This window comes from Salvelinus fontinalis, chromosome 17, assembly GCF_029448725.1.
Source record: "Salvelinus fontinalis isolate EN_2023a chromosome 17, ASM2944872v1, whole genome shotgun sequence".
NCBI lineage: Eukaryota > Metazoa > Chordata > Actinopteri > Salmoniformes > Salmonidae > Salvelinus > Salvelinus fontinalis.
In genome coordinates this window covers 8,988,490-9,001,882 of record NC_074681.1, presented here as the reverse complement: position 1 = coordinate 9,001,882, position 13,393 = coordinate 8,988,490, and the positions used below count along the sequence as shown (strand labels likewise).

The following is a 13,393-nucleotide window of genomic DNA, read 5'->3' as shown; positions in this document are numbered from 1 at the left end:
GGAGGGGTTCGGTAAATAACAACTGAACTGTCGGCAGCCAGACTCAGTCAGTCGAAGATGATGATGATGATGATGAAGGAGGGGTTCGGTAACTAACAACTGAACTGTCGGCAGCCAGACTCAGTCAGTTGATGATGATGATGAAGGAGGGGTTCGGTAACTAACAACTGAACTGTCGGCAGCCAGACTCAGTCAGTTGATGATGATGATGATGAAGGAGGGGTTCGGTAAATAACAACTGAACTGTCGGCAGCCAGACTCAGTCAGTTGATGATGATGATGAAGGAGGGGTTCGGTAAATAACAACTGAACTGTCGGCAGCCAGACTCAGTCAGTCGAAGATGATGATGATGAAGGAGGGGTTCGGTAACTAACAACTGAACGGTCGGCAGCCAGACTCAGTCAGTCGAAGATGATGATGATGATGATGATGATGAAGGGGGTCCAGCTGACACCACAATAGAGAAACAACCTACATCTTAACAGGAGACATGCACACACCTGTTGTTGCAACCTGGACTCAAGTGTAGATGTAACATAGTCAATGTAAATCTGTTTCCCTCCATTTAGTATGATATGTTACGATTTACAATTCATATAATATGTTACGAATTGCCAATTGGTACTAAAAGTGACACATTTGCAATAAGTATGATATGTTACAAATTCCTATTTGTTGTGGCTAATGCTAATCTTAGCTAGGTGGTTAACATTAGCTAGGCTAGGGGTTAGGGTTAGAGGTTAAGCTTAGGGTTAAGGTTAGGTTTAGTGGAAGGGTTAGCTAACATGCTAAGTAGTTGCAAAGTAGCTGAAAAGTAGTTTAGTAGTTACTAATGAACTAAAATGCTAAAGTTGTCCATGATGAGATACGCCTACCCCTCCACCCCAACCAACCACCTTCCTTTCAATTTTGTCTTAAGTAGGGAAAGGGGGATAGATACCTGGTCATTTATACAACTGAATGCCTTCAACTGAAATGTATCTTCCTCATTTAACCCAACCCCTCTGAATCAGAGAGGGGAACAGTGGGTTAAATGCCTTGCAAGGGGGGGCAGGACTATAGATTCTTACCTTGTCAGCTCGGGGATTCATTCAAGCTCTAACCACCAGGTTACCTGCTGCTCCAAGTAACCTTCTGTCTTAATTAACCATACAAAACGTAACATACACTCATTTGAATGTGTCCCGGGAATTATGTTACGTCTAGTCTGAGACCAGGCTGGATGTTGTCAGGGAGACTCGGTGGATATAATCAGCTAATGAAGGGGTGTTCGTTCGGTAGCTACATGTCTAACTGACACCACAACAGAGCAACCTTTTGTGTCTTAACAAGAGATTGTCAGGGATTCAGTGGATGTTATTACAGAATGGAGGACTGGGTAACAGGATGTTATTACAGAATGGAGGACTGGGTAACAGGATGTTATTACAGAATGGAGGACTGGGTAACAGGATGTTATTACAGAATGGAGGACTGGGTAACAGGATGTTATTATAGAATGGAGGACTGGGTAACAGGATGTTATTACAGAATGGAGGACTGGGTAACAGGATGTTATTATAGAATGGAGGACTGGGTAACAGGATGTTATTACAGAATGGAGGACTGGGTAACAGGATGTTATTACAGAATGGAGGACTGGGTAACAGGATGTTATTACAGAATGGAGGACTGGGTAACAGGATGTTATTATAGAATGGAGGACTGGGTAACAGGATGTTATTACAGAATGGAGGACTGGGTAACAGGATGTTATTATAGAATGGAGGACTGGGTAACAGGATGTTATTACAGAATGGAGGACTGGGTAACAGGATGTTATTATAGAATGGAGGACTGGGTAACTAACAGGATGTTATTACAGAATGGAGGACTGGGTAACTAACAGGATGTTATTACAGAATGGAGGACTGGGTAACTAACAGGATGTTATTATAGAATGGAGGACTGGGTAACAGGATGTTATTATAGAATGGAGGACTGGGTAACAGGATGTTATTATAGAATGGAGGACTGGGTAACAGGATGTTATTATAGAATGGAGGACTGGGTAACAGGATGTTATTACAGAATGGAGGACTGGGTAACAGGATGTTATTATAGAATGGAGGACTGGGTAACAGGATGTTATTATAGAATGGAGGACTGGGTAACAGGATGTTATTACAGAATGGAGGACTGGGTAACAGGATGTTATTATAGAATGGAGGACTGGGTAACAGGATGTTATTACAGAATGGAGGACTGGGTAACAGGATGTTATTACAGAATGGAGGACTGGGTAACAGGATGTTATTATAGAATGGAGGACTGGGTAACAGGATGTTATTACAGAATGGAGGACTGGGTAACAGGATGTTATTACAGAATGGAGGACTGGGTAACAGGATGTTATTATAGAATGGAGGACTGGTAACAGGATGTTATTATAGAATGGAGGACTGGGTAACTAACAGGATGTTATTACAGAATGGAGGACTGGGTAACTAACAGGATGTTATTATAGAATGGAGGACTGGGTAACAGGATGTTATTACAGAATGGAGGACTGGGTAACAGGATGTTATTATAGAATGGAGGACTGGTAACAGGATGTTATTATAGAATGGAGGACTGGGTAACATGATCTTATTACAGAATGGAGGACTGGGTAACTAACAGGATGTTATTACAGAATGGAGGACTGGGTAACAGGATGTTATTACAGAATGGAGGCTTGGGTAACTAACAGGATGTTATTATAGAATGGAGGACTGGGTAACAGGATCTTATTACAGAATGGAGGACTGGGTAACTAACAGGATGTTATTATAGAATGGAGGACTGGGTAACAGGATGTTATTATAGAATGGAGGACTGGGTAACAGGATCTTATTACAGAATGGAGGACTGGGTAACTAACAGGATGTTATTATAGAATGGAGGACTGGGTAACAGAATGTTATTACAGAATGGAGGACTGGGTAACTAACAGGATGTTATTATAGAATGGAGGACTGGGTAACAGGATCTTATTACAGAATGGAGGACTGTGTAACTAACAGGATGTTATTACAGAATGGAGGACTGTGTAACAGGATGTTGTTACAGAATTGAGGACTGGGTAACAGGATGTTATTACAGAATGGAGGACTGGGTAACATTATGTTATTACAGAATGGAGGACTGGGTAACAGGATGTTATTATAGAATGGAGGACTGGGTAACAGGATGTTGTTACAGAATGGAGGACTGGGTAACAGGATGTTGTTACAGAATGGAGGACTGGGTAACTAACAGGATGATATTACAGAATGGAGGACTGGGTAACTAACAGGATGTTATTACAGAATGGAGGACTTGGTAACAGGAGGTTGTTATAGAATGGAGGACTGGGTAACAGGATGTTGTTATAGAATGGAGGACTGGGTAACAGGATGTTATTACAGAATGGAGGACTGGGTAACAGGATGTTATTATAGAATGGAGGACTGGGTAACAGGATGTTATTACAGAATGGAGGATTGGGTAACAGGATGTTATTATAGAATGGAGGACTGGGTAACAGGATGTTGTTACAGAATGGAGGACTGGGTAACAGGATGTTATTACAGAATGGAGGACTGGGTAACAGGATGTTATTACAGAATGGAGGACTGGGTAACAGGATGTTATTATAGAATGGAGGACTGGGTAACAGGATGTTATTACAGAATGGAGAACTGGGTAACTAACAGGATGTTGTTACAGAATGGAGAACTTGGTAACTAACAGGATGTTATTACAGAATGGAGGACTGGGTAACTAACAGGATGTTATTACAGAATGGAGGACTGGGTAACAGGATGTTGTAACAGAATGGAGGACTGGGTAACAGGATGTTGTAACAGAATGGAGGACTGAGGTAACTAACAGGCAGGTCAACAGTACCTCCTACTGCCTCCACGATAGGACCCATACTTCGTGGATACTATCATCTTCTCAGTGACTGCCAGCACAACAGAGTGGCAACTGCCTTTCGTTTCATATCTGTGGAATACGCTGGATGGGAAGGAAATGCGCGTGTGTGTGTGTGTGTGTGTGTGTGTGTGTGTGTGTGTGTGTGTGTGTGTGTGTGTGTGTGTGTGTGTGTGTTTATACGTTCCTGGCAGGTGCTGTGGTATTTAGAGGACAGCTGTCGCCGTGCCGGCTGGCTGCCTGGTCAACATCACCGTGGCAACAGCTGCTCGCTGACCCTGGCGTATGGGGATGTCCTCTCTCATATGGCACACACACACACAACACACACACACACACACACACACACACACACACACACACACACACACACACACACACACTGACACACACACACACACACTGACACACACACATACACACCATACACACACATACACACACATACACACACACAAACACACACACACACACTGACACACACACATACACACCCTGGTGTATAGTAGTGCATTCTCAGCTGCGTCCAATCCCTCTTTCTGGCCAGCCAACTGGGGTTCAATTTTACCCCTTCGATGTTGTCTCTAAACCTTCTGAGGATTAAACTGCTGACAAACGGAGCTATTAACATCTTTACAGTTCCACAACATATCTTAACAGTTCTAGAACCCATCTTTATAGTTCCACAACCTCTTAACAGTTCTAGAACCCATCTTCACAGTTCCACAACATATCTTAACAGTTCTAGAACCCATCTTTATAGTTCCACAACCTCTTAACAGTTCTAGAACCCATCGTTATAGTTCCACAACCTCTTAACAGTTATAGAACCCATATTTACAGTTCCACAACATATCTTAACAGTTATATAACCCCTTTTTATAGTTCCACAACCTCTTAACAGTTCTAGAACCCATCTTTACAGTTCCACAACATATCTTAACAGCTCTAGAACCCATCTTTACAGTTCCACAGCCTCTTAACAGCTCTAGAACCCATCTTTACAGTTCCACAACCTCTTAACAGTTCTAGAACCCATCTTTACAGTTCCACAACATATATTAATAGTTCTAGAAACCATCTTGACAGTTCCACAACATATCTTAACAGTTCTTGAATCCATCTTTAAAGTTCCACAACCTCTTAACAGCTCTAGAACCCATCTTTACAGTTCCACAACATATCTTAACAGCTCTAGAACCCATCTTTACAGTTCCACAACCTCTTAATAGTTCTAGAACCCATCTTTACAGTTCTAGAACACATCTTTAGGATTCCAGAACCCACTGTGCCTGTTTCACACAGCTGAAATTCCTTACTAGCTCTCCTATTGTGTTTGGAGTTGAAGTTTTTTCTAAAGATTTAACCGATATTAGGATGATTTGATACGTTGTGTTGCTGCTGTTGCTTTTCTTTGCCTCATCATGTTTACAGCAGTGGTATTTGTTGATGTATTAGTCAACTTTTCCCTAGAATGACTCAGTAGTAGACACACGACACTGAATTGAATAGTTACATAAAAGGTCAGTGAGCAGTAAAGAGCAAAGTGACAATAATGAACCACACTTCCAGTAAGAAAGGTGACTGGTAGGACTAGGCATAACTGCTACTGTATATACAGGCCTACAGGTCCACTCAAGCCAAATGGATCTACAGAGTCCGGTAACTATAGTAACAGTATGTTTAAAACTCTGTGACATACATGAGGTGTTTTATATAGAGGGCTGTAGGGCATAACTCAAGTCCCAAATGGCACCCTATTCCCTTTATAGTGCACTACTTTTGACCAGGACCCATACGATTCTGGTCAAAAGTAGTGCACTAATAGGGAGTAGGGTGCCATTTGGACTCAACCTAGTTGTGGTGTAGTATCTTGGATTTCTTCGCGGACCCATTGACACCGACATGACAACACTGATGGATGGATAGAATCCACACGATGCTTCAGGACTTACCGCAGGTGGCTCATTTCTCTTTGTCTGACTAGTTAACAGACACAGAAAGCCCTCACTGTTTCACCGTTTCCTCCTAACAGGGCTCGGTCCATGTTAACGAGCCTGTACATGGTACCTATAGAGTTTCCTCCTAACAGGGCTGGGTCCATGTTAACGAGCCTGTACATGGTACCTATAGAGTTTCCTCCTAACAGGGCTGGGTCCATGTTAACGAGCCTGTACATGGTACCTATAGAGTTTCCTCCTAACAGGGCTGGGTCCATGTTAACGAGCCTGTACATGGTACCTATAGAGTTTCCTCCTAACAGGGCTGGGTCCATGTTAACGAGCCTGTACATGGTACCTATAGAGTTTCCTCCTAACAGGGCTGGGTCCATGTTAACGAGCCTGTACATGGTACCTATAGAGTTTCCTCCTAACAGGGCTGGGTCCATGTTAACGAGCCTGTACATGTTACCTATAGAGTTTCCTCCTAACAGGGCTCGGTCCATGTTAACGAGCCTGTACATGTTACCTATAGAGTTTCCTCCTAACAGGGCTGGGTCCATGTTAACGAGCCTGTACATGGTACCTATAGAGTTTCCTCCTAACAGGGCTGGGTCCAAGTTAACGAGCCTGTACATGGTACCTATATAGTTTCCTCCTAACAGGGCTCGGTCCAAGTTAACAAGCCTGTACATGGTACCTATAGAGTTTCCTCCTAACAGGGCTGGGTCCATGTTAACGAGCCTGTACATGTTACCTATAGAGTTTCCTCCTAACAGGGCTCGGTCCATGTTAACGAGCCTGTACATGGTACCTATAGAGTTTCCTCCTAACAGGGCTGGGTCCATGTTAACGAGCCTGTACATGGTACCTATAGAGTTTCCTCCTAACAGGGCTCGGTCCATGTTAACGAGCCTGTACATGGTACCTATAGAGTTTCCTCCTAACAGGGCTGGGTCCATGTTAACGAGCCTGTACATGGTACCTATAGAGTTTCCTCCTAACAGGGCTGGGTCCATGTTAACGAGCCTGTACATGTTACCTATAGAGTTTCCTCCTAACAGGGCTGGGTCCATGTTAACGAGCCTGTACATGGTACCTATAGAGTTTCCTCCTAACAGGGCTCGGTCCATGTTAACGAGCCTGTACATGTTACCTATAGAGTTTCCTCCTAACAGGGCTCGGTCCATGTTAACGAGCCTGTACATGGTACCTATAGAGTTTCCTCCTAACAGGGCTGGGTCCATGTTAACGAGCCTGTACATGGTACCTATAGAGTTTCCTCCTAACAGGGCTCGGTCCATGTTAACGAGCCTGTACATGGTACCTATAGAGTTTCCTCCTAACAGGGCTCGGTCCATGTTAACGAGCCTGTACATGGTACCTATAGAGTTTCCTCCTAACAGGGCTCGGTCCATGTTAACGAGCCTGTACATGGTACCTATAGAGTTTCCTCCTAACAGGGCTCGGTCCATGTTAACGAGCCTGTACATGGTACCTATAGAGTTTCCTCCTAACAGGGCTGGGTCCATGTTAACGAGCCTGTACATGTTACCTATAGCTGGTAAAGACTAATTGGCCCTGTGACTGTTTGTGACAGAGTGACTGTGAGTCACCATGTATGAACACTGTGGTGTCCTCGCTCATAGCAGGTGTCCTCGCTCATAGCAGGTGTCCTGGACTTTGCCTGATTGGCTAGGTGATGACGGGCTGGTTATTTATATAGTCTTAATTAACAATACATAGACATTATAACAGGCATTATAACAGGAATTATAACATGCATTATAACATGCATTATAACAGGCGTTATAACAGGCATTATAACAGGCATTATAACAGACATTATAACAGGCATTATAACATGCATTATAACAGACACTATAACATGCATTATAACAGACACTATAACAGGCATTATAACATGCATTATAACAGACACTATAACAGGCATTATAACAGACACTATAACAGGCATTATAACAGACACTATAACAGGCATTATAATAGGCATTATAACAGGTGTTATAACAGGTGTTATAACAGGCATTATAACAGAGTAAATATAAGAGAAAATCGTTTGTTCTATCTTCCAGGTAGCCTTTATAAATACCTTCGGACCAAAGGATTCATATGTCCATGCTAATCCAGAGTTAACTCTGTCAAACTGTTTACAGCTCACTCTACAAAGGGTTTAAATGTCCGTGTTAAAAATGTAATCTTCAGATTAAAACATAAAATCAATACTGGAAATGATACTTCAAACTCATTACCTAAACACATCATAGACTTAATCAACACAACAACCCATCTTTTAATTAAAATGAACCATATGCCGTCTGGTTGGCTGATTTACCCCCGATATCTCAGGGGAGGGCTATTGCTATTGAATAAACAACACGTTAAGTTTCATCCGAGACCCCCCCCCCCCCCCCCCCCCCCCCACCATTCCCAATGCCCTCTTCTCCCCTCAGTAGTTTACACCACCAGACTGGTTCGGGGTGTGAGCTTCTGAGAGACTGAGGGTGGATTAGCTGGTTCGTTTTAGGTGATGTTTGACTCGCAGGGCGGAGGCCCGGTGGAATCTGGGGATTACATGGGGGATACAGACCTAGTGGTCCAGGTCAGAGTGGGACGACCATCTGTAAGCTACGGACCTGTCACCGTTACTCACTGTTTCTCTGTTACCCAGTCACTAACACTCCATACTCCCTTCTGTCTCTCTGTTACCCAGTCACTAACACTCCCTTCTGTCTCTCTGTTACCCAGTCACTAACACTCTATACCCCCGTCTGTCTCTCTGTTACCCAGTCACTAACACTCCATACCCCCTTCTGTCTCTCTGTTACCCAGTCACTAACACTCCCTTCTGTCTCTCTGTTACCCAGTCACTAACACTCCATACCCCCGTCTGTCTCTCTGTTACCCAGTCACTAACACCCCCTTCTGTCTCTCTGTTACCCAGTCACTAACACTCCATACCCCCTTCTGTCTCTCTGTTACCCAGTCACTAACACTCCATACCCCCTTCTGTCTCTCTGTTACCCAGTCACTAACACTCCATACTCCCTTCTGTCTCTCTGTTACCCAGTCACTAACACTCCCTTCTGTCTCTCTGTTACCCAGTCACTAACACTCCCTTCTGTCTCTCTGTTACCCAGTCACTAACACTCCATACTCCCTTCTGTCTCTCTGTTACCCAGTCACTAACACTCCCTTCTGTCTCTCTGTTACCCAGTCACTAACACTCCATACCCCCTTCTGTCTCTCTGTTACCCAGTCACTAACACTCCATACTCCCTTCTGTCTCTCTGTTACCCAGTCACTAACACTCCCTTCTGTCTCTCTGTTACCCAGTCACTAACACTCCCTTCTGTCTCTCTGTTACCCAGTCACTAACACTCCCTTCTGTCTCTCTGTTACCCAGTCACTAACACTCCATACTCCCTTCTGTCTCTCTGTTACCCAGTCACTAACACTCCCTTCTGTCTCTCTGTTACCCAGTCACTAACACTCCATACCCCCTTCTGTCTCTCTGTTACCCAGTCACTAACACTCCATACCCCCTTCTGTCTCTCTGTTACCCAGTCACTAACACTCCCTTCTGTCTCTCTGTTACCCAGTCACTAACACTCCATACTCCCTTCTGTCTCTCTGTTACCCAGTCACTAACACTCCCTTCTGTCTCTCTGTTACCCAGTCACTAACACTCTATACCCCGGTCTGTCTCTCTGTTACCCAGTCACTAACACTCCATACCCCCTTCTGTCTCTCTGTTACCCAGTCACTAACACTCCATACCCCCTTCTGTCTCTCTGTTACCCAGTCACTAACACTCCATACCCCCTTCTGTCTCTCTGTTACCCAGTCACTAACACTCCATACTCCCTTCTGTCTCTCTGTTACCCAGTCACTAACACTCCCTTCTGTCTCTCTGTTACCCAGTCACTAACACTCCCTTCTGTCTCTCTGTTACCCAGTCACTAACACTCCATACCCCCTTCTGTCTCTCTGTTACCCAGTCACTAACACTCCAGAGTAGTGAACTACATGGGTAGAGTAGTGAACTACATGGGTAGAGTAGTGAACTACATGGGTAGGATAGTGCACTACATGGGTAGAGTAGTGGACTACATGGGTAGAGTAGTGTACTACATGGGTAGAGTAGTGTACTACATGGGTAGAGTAGTGTACTACATGGGTAGAGTAGTGTATTACATGGGTAGAGTAGTGGACTACATGGGTAGAGTAGTGTACTACATGGGTAGAGTAGTGTACTACATGGGTAGAGTAGTGTACTACATGGGTAGGAGGTTAACTACATGGGTAGAGTAGTGAACTACATGGGTAGAGTAGTGTACTACATGGGTAGAGTAGTGAACTACATGGGTAGAGTAGTGTACTACATGGGTAGAGTAGTGTACTACATGGGTAGAGTAGTGAACTACATGGGTAGGAGGTTAACTACATGGGTAGAGTAGTGAACTACATGGGTAGAGTAGTGAACTACATGGGTAGAGTAGTGAACTACATGGGTAGAGTAGTGAACTACATGGGTAGGGGGTTAACTACATGGGTAGAGTAGTGAACTACATGGGTAGAGTAGTGTACTACATGGGTAGAGTAGTGTACTACATGGGTAGAGTAGTGTACTACATGGGTAGAGTAGTGTACTACATGGGTAGAGTAGTGTACTACATGGGTAGAGTAGTGTACTACATGGGTAGAGTAGTGTACTACATGGGTAGAGTAGTGTACTAGATGGGTAGAGTAGTGTACTAGATGGGTAGAGTAGTATACTACATGGGTAGAGTAGTGTACTGCATGGGTAGAGTAGTGTACTACATGGGTAGAGTAGTGTACTGCATGGGTAGAGTAGTGTACTACATGGGTAGAGTAGTGTGTCAGAAAGCATCATTTTGGACTGAGCCCTTCCTCTAAGTAATATGTCTGAACGTCTCTCCATGACAACCCCATACAGCCCAGTGAAGCAGCTAATAGCTTCAGTCTGTTACGTGTGTGTCTCATTAGAGCCAGTCAGACAGGCTGCTGGGGACTATTGTAGTACGTGACAAGGGAAGATTCCTAAGCATTGCCCTGGTTTTGTACCGTTGGCTGAAACCCCACCTCTTTAAGGAATACCTAGGATAGGATAAAGTAATCCTTCTAACTATTGTAAAGTGGCTGTTCCACTGGATATCATAAGGTGAATGCACCAATTTGTAAGTCGCTCTGGATAAGAGCGTCTGCTAAATGACTTAAATGTAATGTAAATGGCTGTTGGAAGAAATGTAGATGAAAAAAAAGGACTTGAGACATATAGTTATGAGACAAGATCATGTATGTTATGGATAGTGAATCATATAATTGTCCTGAACTCCCTCCAGACGGCGTTAATGATGGCTATTTTGGCAGAAACAACAGACACAAAACGTTGAGATACAGAATGAGGAAGTGAATCACAGAATTGATCTAGTCACTCTCACACAAGCTCACACACACACACACTGACAGTCCGGCCTCACAGAGCACCTAATTGAACGGTTAAGGCCCAGAGGGCAGCTCTATACATCAGATGTCTCAGAGGTTTTGTGTAAAACAGTAAAACTAGTTAAAACAGTAAGAAACATTTACTAAATACACTTTAAAATGACTAAAACCAAGTGGAAACTGTAGAAATGATAATTGACATACACTCATACAGTTACTTGACCATGTCCACTTCGCTAATAATCACCTACATTAAAGCTGGACAGTCAGGGAGCATAGAACATTCCCAAAACGACGGCTAGATGGCGAGGACGTTTTCATTGCGGCCCTCCAGACCTCGTTAAAGACTGAATGCAACCCCTGGGGGAAAAATGTGTTTGATTCTCATGTGGAGACAGTCTGTACCCAAGACAGTCTGTACCCAAGACACTCTGTACCCAAGACAGTCTGTACCCAAGACACTCTGTACCCAAGACACTTTTTACCCAAGACACTTTGTACCCAATACACTTTGTACCCACGACACTTTGTACCCAAGACCCTGTACCCATGACAGTCTGTACCCAAGACAGTCTGTACCCAAGCCACTCTGTACCCAAGACACTTTGGACCCAAGACACTTTGTACCCAAGACACTTTGTACCCACCACTCTGTTGCCAAGACGGTCTGTACCCAAGACGGTCTGTACCCAAGACAGTCTGTACCCAAGACAGTCTGTACCCAAGACAGTCTGTACCCAAGACACTCTGTACCCAAGACACTCTGTACCCAAGACACTCTGTACCCAAGACCCTTTGTACCCACGACACTTTGTACCCAATACTCTGTACCCATGACAGTCTGTACCCAAGACAGTCTGTACCCAAGACACTCTGTACACAAGATACTCTGTACACAAGACACTCTGTACCCAATATACTTTACACCCAAGACATTGTACCCAAGACACTCTGTACTCAGGGGCAACAGTCCTGCACATTTCTAAATCTACGTCTCAACCTAGTATTGCATTTTTCTGTGTTACTTTTTCCCTGTTTTTATCCATTGCCTGTCATTTTTCTACACTTATCTTATTGTAGTGAAAGGGAGTCACATCTCTCTTCTCTTTTCTTCTTCTCTGTTCCACTATTACTATAAGTAGTGAAAGGGAGTCACATCTCTCTTCTCGTTTCTTCTTCTCTGTTCCACTATTACTATAAGTAGTGAAAGGGAGTCACATCTCTCTTCTCGTTTCTTCTTCTTTGTTCCACTATTACTATAAGTAGTGAAAGGGAGTCACATCTCTCTTCTCGTTTCTTCTTCTCTGTTCCACTATTACTAGAAGTAGTGAAAGGGAGTGACATCTCTCTTCTCGTTTCTTCTTCTCTATTCCACTATTACTATAAGTAGTGAAAGGGAGTCACATCTCTCTTCTCGTTTCGTCTTCTCTATTCCACTATTACTAGAAGTAGTGAAAGGGAGTCACATCTCTCTTCGCGTTTCTTCTTCTCTGTTCCACTATTACTAGAAGTATGAGTTATAGTTCTTCACTCTTCTTCTGACCCCAGAGCCTCCGGTGCCCATCGCTCCCCCGCAGCTGACAGCGGTCGGCGCCACCTACATGTGGATCCAACTCAACGCTAACTCTATCAACGGAGACGGGCCAATCATCGACCGAGAGGTATTTACTGACGGTTTATTGGTAGAAAACACATTGGCCACATCCCAGAATGCACCTTAATTCTCTATATATAGTGTACAACTCCAATATGTCTGCTGTTAAACGTAGTGGTACTATATGGAGTGCCATAAGCGATCGTCTGATATGTTGTTCCACAACAGTGTGTTTATAGCGACAGTTTCCAATCCTGGTCCTGGGGGAACCATACGGGGCGCCGTCTTGTTTTTCTGTTTTGCATGATTCCATTGATCAAATACTTGATGATGAGTGAATGAGTTAAATCAAAGTGTATTAGTGCCAGGGTGGTAATAACTAGGACTGTAAACCTCTTTGTGTCCCCAGGACCTGGATTCAGTAGCCTTGGT

The 13,393-nt window shown here is 43.8% G+C and overlaps 1 protein-coding gene across 1 annotated transcript in view; it reads left to right on the top strand.

The window, feature by feature from the left end:
* LOC129813672 (receptor-type tyrosine-protein phosphatase mu-like) overlaps positions 1-13,393 on the top strand; it is a 652,787-nt gene that overhangs the window by 210,056 nt on the left and 429,338 nt on the right. Inside the window, exon 7 of the mRNA XM_055866071.1 lies at positions 12,916-13,028. Within this exon, the coding sequence (XP_055722046.1) occupies positions 12,916-13,028 (113 nt within the window). The remainder of the gene's footprint in view (positions 1-12,915; positions 13,029-13,393) is intronic.